The 13,248-nt window shown below is 48.1% G+C and overlaps 4 protein-coding genes across 4 annotated transcripts; 3 read left to right on the forward strand and 1 right to left on the reverse strand.

Moving 5' to 3' along the window:
* Window positions 1-2,433, forward strand: BDV37DRAFT_287226 (uncharacterized protein; the record flags this gene model as incomplete). The annotated part of the gene is made up of 2 exons (XM_032088072.1): window positions 1-442; window positions 500-2,433. The coding sequence occupies 2 exons, from the start codon at window positions 1-3 to the stop codon at window positions 2,431-2,433; spliced, it is 2,376 nt and encodes a 791-aa protein (XP_031937115.1).
* A 691-nt stretch (window positions 2,434-3,124) lies between these two features.
* On the forward strand, window positions 3,125-5,143 carry BDV37DRAFT_220901 (splicing factor ESS-2 family protein). Its single transcript, XM_032080164.1, has one exon. It carries the CDS (start codon window positions 3,315-3,317, stop codon window positions 4,749-4,751), a length of 1,437 nt encoding a protein of 478 aa, XP_031937116.1. The 5' UTR covers window positions 3,125-3,314; the 3' UTR covers window positions 4,752-5,143.
* A 36-nt stretch (window positions 5,144-5,179) lies between these two features.
* BDV37DRAFT_274965 (magnesium transporter CorA family protein) lies at window positions 5,180-9,620 on the reverse strand (the record flags this gene model as incomplete). The annotated part of the gene is made up of 4 exons (XM_032085318.1): window positions 5,180-5,856; window positions 5,918-6,979; window positions 7,620-8,137; window positions 8,239-9,620. The coding sequence occupies 4 exons, from the start codon at window positions 9,618-9,620 to the stop codon at window positions 5,180-5,182; spliced, it is 3,639 nt and encodes a 1,212-aa protein (XP_031937117.1).
* A 1,987-nt stretch (window positions 9,621-11,607) lies between these two features.
* On the forward strand, window positions 11,608-13,158 carry BDV37DRAFT_259408 (homoserine kinase). The gene is made up of 3 exons (XM_032083134.1): window positions 11,608-12,090; window positions 12,216-12,514; window positions 12,582-13,158. The coding sequence occupies exons 1-3, from the start codon at window positions 11,667-11,669 to the stop codon at window positions 12,921-12,923; spliced, it is 1,065 nt and encodes a 354-aa protein (XP_031937118.1). The 5' UTR covers window positions 11,608-11,666; the 3' UTR covers window positions 12,924-13,158.
* Window positions 13,159-13,248: the final 90 nt, after the last annotated feature.

Here is a 13,248-nt window from a genome sequence, read left to right on the forward strand (position 1 = left end):
ATGGCGGATTCAGAGCAACCCAATACCAGAGTGTCCAACAATGACGTTCCTGATCATTCAGTTCATATCCGCTCTCGATCAACTGCCCACACCCAGAGTCCAAAACGTCTGTCGGTCTTCAGTGGTCGTTCCAGGAGTAATACAACTACTTCCACCACATCATCACGCCGCTCCCCCGCCTCCTCCATGACATCTATGGATGCTGCTTCCCTGCCCTCATCTCAAGATGAACGGACTAGTTCGGCCGGTGTCCGCTCGGAGCGACAGGAGAGTATGACCAAATCGCTTTTCTCGCGTGGGAGTCGTATCCTCCGTCGACAGGGAAGTAAATTCAACATCGTTGCCACGCTGGATGAAGAGGATGAAATGGAGCGTGAGAAATCCCGGTTTGAGGTCTCAGACCTCTTCAGCCGTCACCACAGGTCGCGGCAGAGCGATGCTCGTAAGCGCACCTTTACACGAATGGCACAAGCTGGTGCTCATAACTAATATGTTGCAGATGAACAATTGAAAAACCTTATCTCGGATCCCTTTGACTTTCACCACCTAACTCATACGAGTCCATCGCATTTCCAGGCAATGGACAGGGCCCGGGAAAATGACCTAGTCACTGAATTCTCCGCCATCCGTGCCTCTCAGAGACCTATCACAGGACTTAAGGGTATCCGCGCGGAAGATCTTCATTTCCGTGACTTCTCGTCTGAGAACCTCGCCAATTGTGTGACAGGTATTGCAAGGGACCAAGATGTTCCCACTCCGATTAGCCCTCCTGGGTCGCCAGGAACATCGTCATCAGCAACGAGCCCCAAGCAGCAAGATGATAGGCTAAGAAGGGAGTCACGAGTCTGTGAGAACTTTTCTCGGCCGTATCCCAGAGCCGGTGCAATTACGCCGCCCGGGTTGGCGGCATCTCCAGAAATATCTGAACCAGCTCCTCGTGCCATTGATGAGATATTGGGTCTGTCGTCCCCATCAACATACCCGGAACATGTCTACTCAAACGGCGATGACGAAGCCCAAGAAGGCCGCTTACTCCATATGAATGTTGAAAGCATCTTCCCACCGAGCATTGGGCAGGCCATCGTTCCCGACGCTCAAAAAGACACGATTGATTTCAGAACTTCGTCCATGTCATTCACCAACATATCCTCAGATCTTGATGTCCTTCCAGAAGAAGAGGAGGCTACCAATTCAAGGGAAACTTGGGCGTTTGGTATAGAGAAAACCAAGGCGTGCGCCCAGTCTCGGCTAAACTCACCTCCAACTGAACTGCAGAGCACCTCTGGAGTCAGGCCTAAGTCTAATCTAACTGTATACGTGAGCGAAGAATTATCGAAGAAGGTTTCTGAGGCTCTTGGCTCTCCTACGCTCCCTCAATATCGTCAGCCCGAGGCATCGCCACACGACCAAAAACTAGGTGGAACGGTAAGGAGAACAGCATCCATCCGTCGAAGAGCAACATATGAAACCATCTATGAATCTTGGGATGCCGATATTGACTACTGCTACGAGCATGCAGCAGAGTCGAATTGTAACTTCGACTGGGCTCGTAATTCGTTTGATGAACCACAACAGGACGCAGTTGACGTTTCCATCGCGGGTTCCCAGGTCGATCCGGTGAATGGGGCCAACAAAATTCACCTGCTCCCTGCTGCACATTTGAGTACGTCCACAGTTCCTGGATTGGATCTGGAGCCCAGTCCGCCTCGTTTGTTTCCTAGCGCGCAGGTTTCCTTAACCCCGTCCACCACAAGTTACGAAATTGAGGAAGGCGGCTCTCGGCGGAATAACGATTATTACCAACCAGTCAGCTCTTCAATGTTTCCATCGACCCTGGGAAAGCACTTGACCCATGATGTCTTATATGAGGAGTACCTGGCAGGTGATGCTGAATCAGATCGGCACTTCTCCTTCTGCTCACAGGGAGTGATCCAACCCATGGAACAGCCTGTCTCTCCCCGGAGTAGTTTCTCTCCGATCAGCAAATGCAACTCTGAAGAGAGCCTAATCTTATCCCGTGCGGCATCAATCGTCCGCAAGCATCGCTCTTCCGTCTCGACCACTAGTGTTCCAGAGCTTGTGCACAGCTTGGCAAATAGCCGGGAGTTGTCCACGACGGACCAAACCGCCTCAAGTGATCACTCTCTGCCCTCCGGGCCTGGACAACCAGAGTCGTCTTCTTACCATCGTCAAACGAAAAGCCTAGCAAGAGAGATTGAGACTCAGGTTGCTTTTCGAGCTGATGGCAGTATGATTCTTGAATCTGCTGGGATCATACCAAATCCGGGCCCTGCTATTCATGATCGGGCAAGATCCATATCTGAAGTAGAGGCGACCAAGGCTGAAGTCCCTATCAGAGGAACGCATCGGCGAAAGGGTAGAGCATCGTACTCGCTCTTTCCATCTTCCGCAACTTCAGCTAACGTGCTGTAGTTGCACCATTACCTAGTCCCGAAGTGTAACCTGGACATGATATTCTTTTCTTTCACCTTGCTCTCCGTCACACTTCCATACAAATCACCGATAGACTTCTTCAACGACGTGATGACTTTTCACTTGTTCTTTCTGCAATTTTTCCTTCTTCGTCGTTATTCCTTTCAATATGTCCTTCTGCAATTGTTAGCCATTCTATACTCATTCTTTTCTCATCTGCGATTTATTCAAGATTTTCGTTTTGCATTCTGAGCGGCTACTTTTTCCACAGGAACAAAAATCTCTGGAAGGTGTTTTTCTGGTATGAAGAATTGGGAAAAGGCTGCGAATGGGTTTTGGTTGCATAGCACTCGCTCGCAAGTTCTTTACTTTGTATTTGGGTATTTGCAGGCATTGTGCTTTCTCTGCATTTCCTTGTTGCTTGGAAAGTTCATCTTTTGGTAAATACGGATTGGTCTCGTTATAAGAAGTATACATATAGAGGAGGATGGTTTACTGGGCTGCTCTGCGGGTTTTCTGGCCGGATTTTGGTGGACAGTGAAAAAGCGAAAGCGTCATCGACTAAATATTGTATATTCAAGAAGAAATTCGTGTACCTGGTTCAATAGGATACTATATGTCATATCCAAAAATTTACTTGGCCAGATAAAGGAACCCTGAGGATTACCTAGAGACCAGAGTGCTGATTCATAAAATGTCGTCACTTGCTTATCAATGCTCACCGCCTCTCCCTCATTTCTGCCGCTCTTTCTCTGTTCTATATTGTTCATGTACACATCCATCCACCCATCTAGTATCGTGCTCTTAACAGGTTTCTTCAGCTGACCGAAATCATATTCCTTTGGGTTGCTCTTTCTGGGCTCTCGTTTACCCTCGCCGTAATGTCTTCCTCGTCGCAAGCTTTGGCTAAGCGCCATATCGAAACCAGTCTAATGCCCCCTCCCCCCCCGAAACGCATCAAACGACCTACTACTGTCCTCGATGAAGACGTCTATACGAATACCTTATCTGGCATCATTGCGCGAGATTACTTCCCGGGGCTTCTGGAGATGCAAGTGAAGCAAGAGTACCTCGAAGCACTCGACTCGAGGGACGAAGAATGGATTGCCACGTCCAAGAGAAGACTTACCGACCTGATGTTGACTCCAGAAAGAGCTCGGAACCGTTCTGAACCGTCGGATCCCGTAATAACAACCAACCGTACAGAAATAAGGCATGTAGGGGATACTCCTACGGGTTGGGGTGGGGATACGCCAATGTCAGTCATGTCCATGGCCTCTTCATCACCGGCCCAGCATTTAAAAGATAACCATTCTTCCAATCTGTCCAATCTCGGGCTGCTTGAGTTCCAGGCGAAATATACCAGTGAAGATAACGAATCCTTCAACAAGCTGCTAGATAAGCAGAATACGAAACGTCGTGAAAAATATGCATGGATTTGGAGCGGCAACAAGATCCCGTCCGCGCGACAGATTGCCCATCATCAAAGGGAAGCAAAACGGGTCGAGGAACAGGGTCTCAACCCTTATCAAGACAAGCAATTAGCCACTAAGAAGGACTTTGATTCTCGGCCCGCGAAACCGGACTCATGGAAGGCCAGATCGGAGAATTCTCTCATGTTCACGCCCTCGTCTGTTGAAGACACTCTTGAGACACTCCAGCAAAAAGCAGAAGCATCCTCACGAGCGGGGCCCAAGCGAGTGGTGTATCAGAATACCCGATTACCAGATGAGGGATTGAAATCTACACAAGATGGAGGCGCGCTTCCTCCCTCTCCATCAATTTCTGCTATTAAAGACGCTATTGCCGGACGCCCCCGCCCCAGTGATTCAGAAGCGGGCTATAGTGGGAGTGAGACGCCACGAGTGAATGGATACGCCTTCGTGGATGAAGATGAACCAGATTACCCAACAAATAACGTGTCGAAAGACAGCCATGCGGGCTTTTTAGAGGACCTTCGGTTGTTGGGGACAAGTGATAAAACCCCGAATCCGTTTAAAATCAGGGAGAACAGAAGGCGCGAGGATCTCCACCATCGTGTAGTAGACCGCGTTGCGAGAAAGAAAAGAGCGGAGAAAGTTGCGCAAGAGACTAAATCCCCGGTTGCCATGACGCCGCGGTTCGCCAGTAGCCTCCGGCTAGACTTTGGATTACGCATGCCTGGCAGAGCAATAGTGGGAGGGAGTGGGCCAAGCAAGTTGTTGACTCCAGCGGCACAAAAACTATTACATCGTATGGGGAACACTCCTCGGCCGACAGAGTCATCCTCATCGAATCTGAAGAATGTGTGGACTCCGACTCCACGGAGAGCCAAATAGATACGAATTCCCTTACATATGATCTTTGATTAATGGCGCTTCAATAGATACCATGGTGGGCCCGGCGTTGTTTCCTGCTCCTATACTGCTTAAGTCGTGAGATGATATTCTACTTAATGATGTTTAGGTACCCTTACCCTAAAATGCTGTTTTCGTCGTAGCCAATCTATAAACGCTTCTAAGTTATCGTCCGAGTTATCTGCTGTCTTTCCTGGCCTGAAGATACCATGTCTAGTTAAATATAGACAGTGTGACACGCCGAAGGAAAACAGCTGTAAACAGAAAGAATTATATTGGCCAAGGGATCTGGTTACACGAACATATGGCGTGACACTAACAAGTGACTCAACAGAATTGACCAAAATGACGAAGTTCCGATTGAGAAAGGTTGATGATGACCCACACTATACATACATAGCACTAGTTCGCTACCCGTCAAATGCCCAGTACAAAAGCCAAACAGTTGGAAGTGCAAATAAAACCGACCGCAAAGGAATCATCTTAACTCCGCCACCCATGAAGTACGCTGCGCCTACCCAACTGCAGGTGACAAGATCGTCGGTACCGCGTTTGCCGTACGTAGAAGAGAGCCATCTGTCCTGCGGGCAGCGAAAGTCCAGAGCAGCGGGACAACTCTTGACGAGATCGTAGCAGGTGTCCTCGCAGGGAAGAATCTCCTTGTACGGTCCTGGCCGGATCTCTTTGTCGATCAGCAAATTTCGGGACCGATTCGTCGAGGGATCCAACCGCAGTGTGTGGTCATCACTGAGCGAGGTTCCGTTGATGAATTTCTGTCCAGCGTTTCTGGCCTGGAGAAATGTGCCAGTGCTTGAAAAGTCTTCGCACCGAGGGATGGTTACGGCGCATAGCCACTGTTTGTATGCTCGGGCACAGTCATCGCATCCCACTGCCAAAGAAAATCGAGTCTCATTTGTAGCATTACATTGGATCTGCTCCAAAGAGTAAGAAAAGTTCTTATACAGTGCAGCGGCATTATCATCGTAGATTGAACGGAGGCTGTCCAAGGTAAACGTCGGGTTCGAAGGCACCGCATATGCCACTTCATTGCAAAATGACAGGTTGTAGAGGAGTGCACAATTGCCATCTTTCTCTGTCAGTAACCTTAACCGGAACACACCCGAATATGCCGAAAGGAGATTAATTACCTGCTTTGGTTGAGAAGGTGATTGGTTTCCATATTTTCCCACCGCCGCCAATAACACCGTTTCTAGAACCAGTAGAATTGCCATCCAGGGCTAAAATCCCTTCATATGTCGAACTTTGGTTGAGCCCGGTGACATATAACTGCTCCTTGGGTTTATTGCCGGGGCCTCTGCTCGTCATGCTTGCGTTGATGTTACGATCACCTTTGCCTATTTGAGCGAATCGATCGAGCGCACAGGAGGAATGGTGTAAGCCTGAGATGGCTGTATCGTTAATGTTATTCGCAAACATTGTGTACGACGGTGCCATGCCCATCCAGTTGCTGTAGCTCTGAGAGTCCTGTTCTGCCTCCGTTAGATTGCCCGTGGTGAAGAGAGCACTGTGCATATCCGAATCCACGAAGTATAGGAAAGCCGGATCATCCGCGAGGCTGTGGAAAAAAGCATCAACTGATGCCGCAAGCTCATAGCTGTAGGACCCAGAATGTTCAGTGCTGTTATGTGCAACAACACCGATATAAACATCCCCTTCTGCTTCCACGGTGGTGCCCATATAACCCTCTTCGACCAAGTATTTAGTTTGATTCGACCTCTCTTGCCCAGGACCAGGCTTTTGGAGCGATTCAGATGTAGAGACGTAGACCTCTAGATGCGGCAGGTTCCGAGCACTGTCAGAATCGGCTTTATTGGAGCTAGGCTTCGAACATGCCGTTAGAGATATGAAGACCGTTTCCAAATGCTTCGAGTTGTCGCTAGTTGGTTCTTCGGATATCTTATTGGTATTTTTGCCATTTAAAGAATTTTTTGAGAAGTACCACCACTGGGTTTCACCTAATTTAACTTCGCCCTTTTGGTATTGATTATTGCCTAGGGATGAGACCCCAGTAGGGGCCCTGCGGACAATATCTAGACCTCGTAGATCTCCAGCGTCGTTCACATCGTCTTCAATCACTAGACCATTGTAAGGCCCCAATGGGAATGGGAAATATGAGTCACCGTCGTTGATGGTCAAGTTACTATGGATTTCAGGGGCCAGAGAAGTGAGATCTGCGGCATAGCCTAAATCTGTGGTCCAAAGAGCCAGAGAGACTATGTAGTAATAAATAATTGCGCTGATGCGTGGAGCAAAACAGCACAACCAAGGTGCGGGCTTAGGTCGCATGGACAGTTCAGTAGATATTCGGCTCCGGGTCGGGTAATATAAAAGGACGAAGAGAAAGAGTCAAGGAAGGCTTAATAACGACGAGACGACGACTTCCTCTCACACCCGAGGTTTGCCGAGTCGTAAGCGAAAATTAGGCAAGGTGGCAGGGGAAAATGTCATCCACGAACAAATCCAAGCTCATTCGGAAGCTAGACTTTATCTACAGAGTACTTGCGCTTGACAGCGTTGGACTCATTCTGGCTTTCAGTATGTATGGAGGCCTTCTTCTGCCTGCGGCCTCCGAGTAGCTGGCCTGCGCCACATCAGCCAACCAGCCACAGCAGCCACCTTCGGGGTTCCCGAAAAGCTACGGACATTTTTATAATATTTCCCAAGAATTTGTCATGGGTATGTAATGAATTCAGAAGTCTATATACGCGTGCGAATACTCTTTTTGACAGCCCATAGGTTTCTGAATAGGCAAAGCCAAACTTTAACCTTATACAAGTTTATAGCAGCGAGCAGCAATGCCGCTGATAATGACTACCGCCGCGATAACACCGACGATGCCAAAGAACCACGCAAGGCCTTCCTGGCCCTGACCAGGGACCGTGACGTTCATGCCGAAAAGACCACAAATAAGGTTCATGGGAACTAACATAGTGGCAATGAGGGTCACCTTGCTGAGGATCTTGTTGACGTGGTTTCCCAACACCAGGTTTGTCACGTTCAGCTGCGCAAGATAGTTGGTGTGTGACCTGCTGAGCATCTTCTCGAAATGGGCCAAGTTAGACATCATGGTCACTACGTGATCCTGGATATCGCCTAGGTAAAGGCCAATGTCACCACGCGGCGTCACTGAATACTGCTCGTTGCAGCGTTTAGAGAAACCTCGAATAACATCCGCCTTGCCACCCAAAAGACGCATCAAGCTCATGACCTTTTTGCGCAAGCCACCAATTCGTGGCAAGAATGACTCGAAATCATCCATGCGTGCGATGAAGACGAGATCTTCAATCGCCTCGGACTCGACCTCAATTTCGCGGATTACAGGGCCAAAACTATCCACAATATCGTCACTGCGCCATACATTAGGATTTCACATACAGGTAGCTAGATGGCCATAAGGTAATATGCATGGGCTTAATAGGAAGGAAAGGCAGATCAAGGGTGTGCTTACATCATGGCATAGCAAATCCAGTCACTACTAAGTGACACATAGTCACGGAGCTTTCCGATTCTTCTCCGGACATTCGAAGCATGGGGATTCTCGGTGAAAGAGAACGATAACACACCATCGCGGAAGACAATCATGTAGAAGTTAACGGGCTCCATGAAGCGCTCGCTTGTCTTATCCATCTGATAAAACGTCCGGAAGCACACAAAATAGTATTGCTTGAATAGCTCAACTTTCTCTCGAGCCTCCTGGGTTAATATATCTTCTGTCGTCAGTGGGTGAATTGAAAAGGCTCTCGAAAGAGCACCAACTTCGGCTTCAGTGGGATTCAAAACATCGAGCCACCAAACACCTCCTTCCGGGCCAAGTTGGAAGAGGTCTCGAAAGGTGTCCCCAGGGAGGACCAAGTCGCCCAGTTCTGCAGCATGTACGGTACTCTGTGACTCGGACGAGAAGAAGCCGAACCGGGTCGGCTCATTCTCATTCTTGAGATTCTCGACTATTTCTTTTTCGTTGACAGTATCCGCGAAGACTTTCTCGCTGTCTTTTAATTCAAGTCTGGTAAAGTCATCCGATGAGCGCTTCGCATCATGGAGTTCGGAATTCTGAGCATTTGGGCGAAGATCATAGAAAACACGAGACTTCTTGCTCTGAGAGCTAAGGCTGTGCTTGCGCCGCATTGTAACGGGCTTTGTCTTCTGATTAAGAGCCACAAACTCTTCCAATTCTTCATAGTCAATCACCGGAATTCTGCCCAGTTGTTCAAATGGGGGGATGCATGGATCCTCGGGCGAATCTAATTGGATATCGCCGGGTTGAGGTCTAATGGCACTTGCATTACTGAAAGTTGGGCGGCGAGGATGTGTGCCGCCAGAGACCGTACGCTGTAGGATAGCTTCCAAGTCTGGCGCTGCATGGCTCTCCAGAGTGTTGGCACGCTCCCGGCGCCGTGGGTCTGCAAAGGCTTCGACCGAATTGGGCGGAGAAGTTGATCGAGCAGAAATTGACGAATCCCTCGATATGTTTGCAATATCCTGATGCGTACGGCTGAATGTGCGAGCCTGGCGGATATTGCCGGTTGGATCAAGGGAGAAGCGTCGTCCCAGACCATTGACGTCCTGATCATCGTCCGCTATTGCTTGCTCAAAGTCCCGGGAAAATGGCCCCGCTTCTCGAAGAACATCCTGGACTTGGAGCAGATCTGAACGCTGTGGCGTCTCCATATTCAAATTCTGCGGTGTAGTATTCTGCCGACTAAGCGTCATATCGGGGGTAGCTTCGATACGGGGTGGATCCAATTGAAACCGATGGTCATCCAGTTCACGCACTGGCGTACTAAACCTGCTTAAAAACATATACTTTTCCGACTTGGGTGATTCGGACATTTCTTGTGACGCTGGCCGTCAACCAGAATATACACCAGGCTTACCAATTCAAAGCGAGGCAATCTGCGGAGACAACAAAGGCGTTTTCGCGCTAAATGCCTCAACTATTATCAATGCCTTCCAATAAGGCGCAGGCAGATGTACAAGTCCCAGGGGCGATTGCTCCTCCATCCATCAGCCAGACCCCTCGCAAGGGCCTGGCATTACCGACGCGCGTCCGTGTGCCAGCTTCAAACTCGCTGGAAGAGACCGGTTATGGGGGTCTGGTGTCGCCCCCGCAGAAGACCCTGAACTTGGGGCCCAGAAGAGGGTGGAGGAAAGAGGACTGATGGTAGTGAATGCCCGCCAACTTGACTGAGTGGTGCGAAGAGGAGCGCTGCCGCTCCAGAGTTGCAGGGAAGTGGTGAGTTGACGGGGTATACTCTTAGCAAGAGTCCTTCAATTCACCGCAAGACTTCCTATCAATGAATTCGACAACACCAGAGACTCCAGGATGATTGCAGGTCTTGAAGGAGGAGTCTATACACCAACAATGAGAAAAAAAAATAATAAGATAAAAACACACAAGGGTTCCAAAGAAAGAGATCCAAATGTAGGGAACCAGGAATGTTTTAAGATCCGATGTTCTGGAATTTGGTGCAGATGGGCTGATGTGTTCAGAGATGAGTGGCGGGGATCCTCACCAACTCTAAGATGGAGACCAAACTCTGATGTCGCAAATGATATGTTGTTCCCACAAAAAGATATACACGGATACCGACGGGAGGCCCAACAACAATGTGTCAGGCGATGGATGACAGATCACGCGGACAATGGAGAAGAAACAAGAAAAGAGAGGTGAAAGGGGGAAAGAGGATGAAAACCAGTAGTTGGTCACCTACAGAGGTGAGTCGAGATGAGTTGTCTCAGAGACGACAGCGGAAAGGGAACTTGCCGTCTTTAAAAAGAAAACTGAAGCGTAAAGAGAGGGAGAGAAAAAAAAAAAAGAAAAAGAAAAAGAAAAAAAACCGAAAAAGAAGAGGGGCGCGGGTAGAAATTTCCGCTTGGGGGTAAAAGTCCAGAGCCACCGGACTACGAAGATGTACTACCGTCTCTGACTAGGCCGCATCGGCCACCTTCCGCCTGGATTATCTACGATGTACTAAGTTTGAAGTGATGGTCCAATCCAAGGTAACTATCATTTCGTACTCTTCAGTGAAGATAGTGTCGTCAACTAGTATCAAATGTAATTGGAAAATTCAGAGACTGTTATCTAATGGGACTTATATCGTCGATTATTGTAATATATTGTATTGTGTACAAGGGATTTTGATTAATACCAGCTCCATCTTTAGGCAGCACCCATACCCTGTGCTGAAGTTTCGATATTGAAATGAGCATTTCCAGCGTGTGCGTCTTGAAGATTATTTGTTTAGGGTTTGAAATGAGTGTAGATATCATTCGATTGGTGTACCGCTGTCCTGCATGACATGCAGCTCATGGGATAGATCGTTGAGTATTGAATATCGGTCAGCTCTGATTGGAATCTACTGTGTTGGTCAGGATATATAATCTAGATCTAGTCCGAAGGGGTATAGTTGTATAGCTTAGCTCTATGCCCAACGGGTGTACTAATCGACAGCTCCGAGCCTTACGGAGGCCCCTCCTTCTATTGTCCCGAAATCGGCGAATAAATATTTTTTTTCCTTGAGCAATGCCAAGAAAGCGACTGAAAGAGTCATACTCCCCACCAGTGGCAGATATCATTCCAATTACATACCCATCTAAATACTCAGAAAAGAACAGTGCTTCGAATCGGGTTGATATGACATATTAGCCCATCTCTTCATTTTGTTAAATAAATCTTTTACGGTTGATTGAATTGAGTGTGCAAAAACCCTTCGTCCAGCCAAGTGGAGGAAAGGAAAAAGAGAAAGAAAAGAACAGCACAGAACAGAAATAAGTGAGTGGGAGAGTAAGACACACACACACACACACACACACACACAAACACACACACAGAGAGAGAGAGAGAGAGAGATCCTTCACACCTATCTTTCTCCTACCATGGCTTCTTCCTCATTTGTTATCAAAACGCCCTGTTCATCTGCCAATATTGGTCCTGGGTTTGATGTGATCGGCCTGGCATTGTCGCTCCACCTTGAACTCCATGTCACTATTGATTCCGCGAAAGCCTCACAACATCCTCTGAATTGTATCGTCACATATGATGATCAAAGCAACAGCACGGAAGAGATCAGCCTGGATCCAGAGGTGAACTTGATCACCCGTGTAGCTCTGTATGTACTTCGATGCCATGATCAGAGAGCGTTTCCCGCGGAGACCCATGTCCATATTGTAAATCCTATTCCTCTGGGTCGGGGTCTCGGTTCGTCTGGTACCGCAGTGGTGGCCGGTGTGATGTTGGGCAACGAAGTAGGCCGCCTTGGATTGAGCAAGGAACGGCTACTAGATTATTGCTTGATGATCGGTAAGTTTGGCCTTTAGCTGAGTAGATGGTCCCTTGTGACTGTCTTGCAAGCCGACTCCTCCATACGAAAAATGGATCGTCTTATTGCCGTTAACTCCTCGACTGATTGAATTACTCCTCAACAGAGCGGCACCCGGACAATGTCGCTGCTTCTCTCTTTGGAGGCTTCGTCGGAACTTACTTGAACGAACTCAAGCCTGAGGATATAGCCCGCATAGAGATTCCACTGAGTGAAGTTTTACCCGCCCCGGCCGGGGGTATCGATACTGGCATACGGCCTCCGGAGCCTCCACTTGGTATCGGCCACTATAGGAAGTTTCCGTGGGCCAAGGAGATCAAGGCCATTGCAATCATCCCAGATTTTGTGGTGCCAACCGCCAACGCACGAGGTGTCCTACCCACTGCCTATTCAAGAGCCGATGTTGTAAGCTCTTTCTTCCCATTTGGTCGGACGATAGATAAGCTCCTAAGAACTAACGTATCCCCCATAGGTCTTCAACTTGCAGCGCGCTGCCTTACTCCCTGCAGCATTGGGCACGTCTCCTCCCGATCCAGACATGATCTATCTAGCCATGCAAGACAAGGTTCATCAGCCGTATCGGAAGACCCTTATCCCAGGTCTAACAGAAATACTCAAATCCATGAACCCGAGCACGCAACCAGGTCTGCTTGGGATATGCCTATCGGGAGCAGGGCCAACAATCTTAGCTTTGGCTACTGATAGGTTCACTGAGATCGCAGAACGCATCATTGCTAACTTCGCTTCCAATAATATAACCTGCCAATGGAAGCTCCTTGAACCTGCCCAGGATGGGGCTACAGTCCATTATTAACATCATTGCCTACCTTCCATCATATATGCTACCTACATAGGGATAAATAGCGGTGATGAATAAATAATCCGTTACTTTAACCATGGCTACGTTATAAAGTGGGATATCTTCAGAGTGGTTCTTTCCTTTGCCGTGTTGGTAAGGGGTGGGCGAAATCAGCATACATATTTTCTTATTTCTTAAACAAAATTTACTTATAGGTAGGGCTCTTAGAGAAGTATAAAGTGAAGTTTAGGCTACGCCATTTTTTTTGCCTTGAATTTTTTTTTTTTTTTTTTTTTTTTTTTTTTTTTTTTTTTTTTTTTTTTTTTTTTTTTTTTTTTTT

Source organism: Aspergillus pseudonomiae (assembly GCF_009193645.1).
Source record: "Aspergillus pseudonomiae strain CBS 119388 unplaced genomic scaffold BDV37scaffold_89, whole genome shotgun sequence".
In the NCBI taxonomy this organism is placed as follows: Eukaryota; Fungi; Ascomycota; class Eurotiomycetes; order Eurotiales; family Aspergillaceae; genus Aspergillus; species Aspergillus pseudonomiae.

What these genes read in the sequence shown, in the direction of transcription:
- BDV37DRAFT_259408 (XM_032083134.1), top strand. Translation starts at nt 11,667, where the DNA reads ATGGCTTCTTCCTCATTTGTTATCAAAACGCCCTGTTCATCTGCCAAT. An exon ending in AGATTATTGCTTGATGATCG is followed by an intron (nt 12,091 to 12,215) that starts GTAAGTTTGGCC and finishes ACTCCTCAACAG; the next exon opens with AGCGGCACCCGGACAATGTC. An exon ending in CCTATTCAAGAGCCGATGTT is followed by an intron (nt 12,515 to 12,581) that starts GTAAGCTCTTTC and finishes TATCCCCCATAG; the next exon opens with GTCTTCAACTTGCAGCGCGC.
- BDV37DRAFT_220901 (XM_032080164.1), top strand. Translation starts at nt 3,315, where the DNA reads ATGTCTTCCTCGTCGCAAGCTTTGGCTAAGCGCCATATCGAAACCAGT.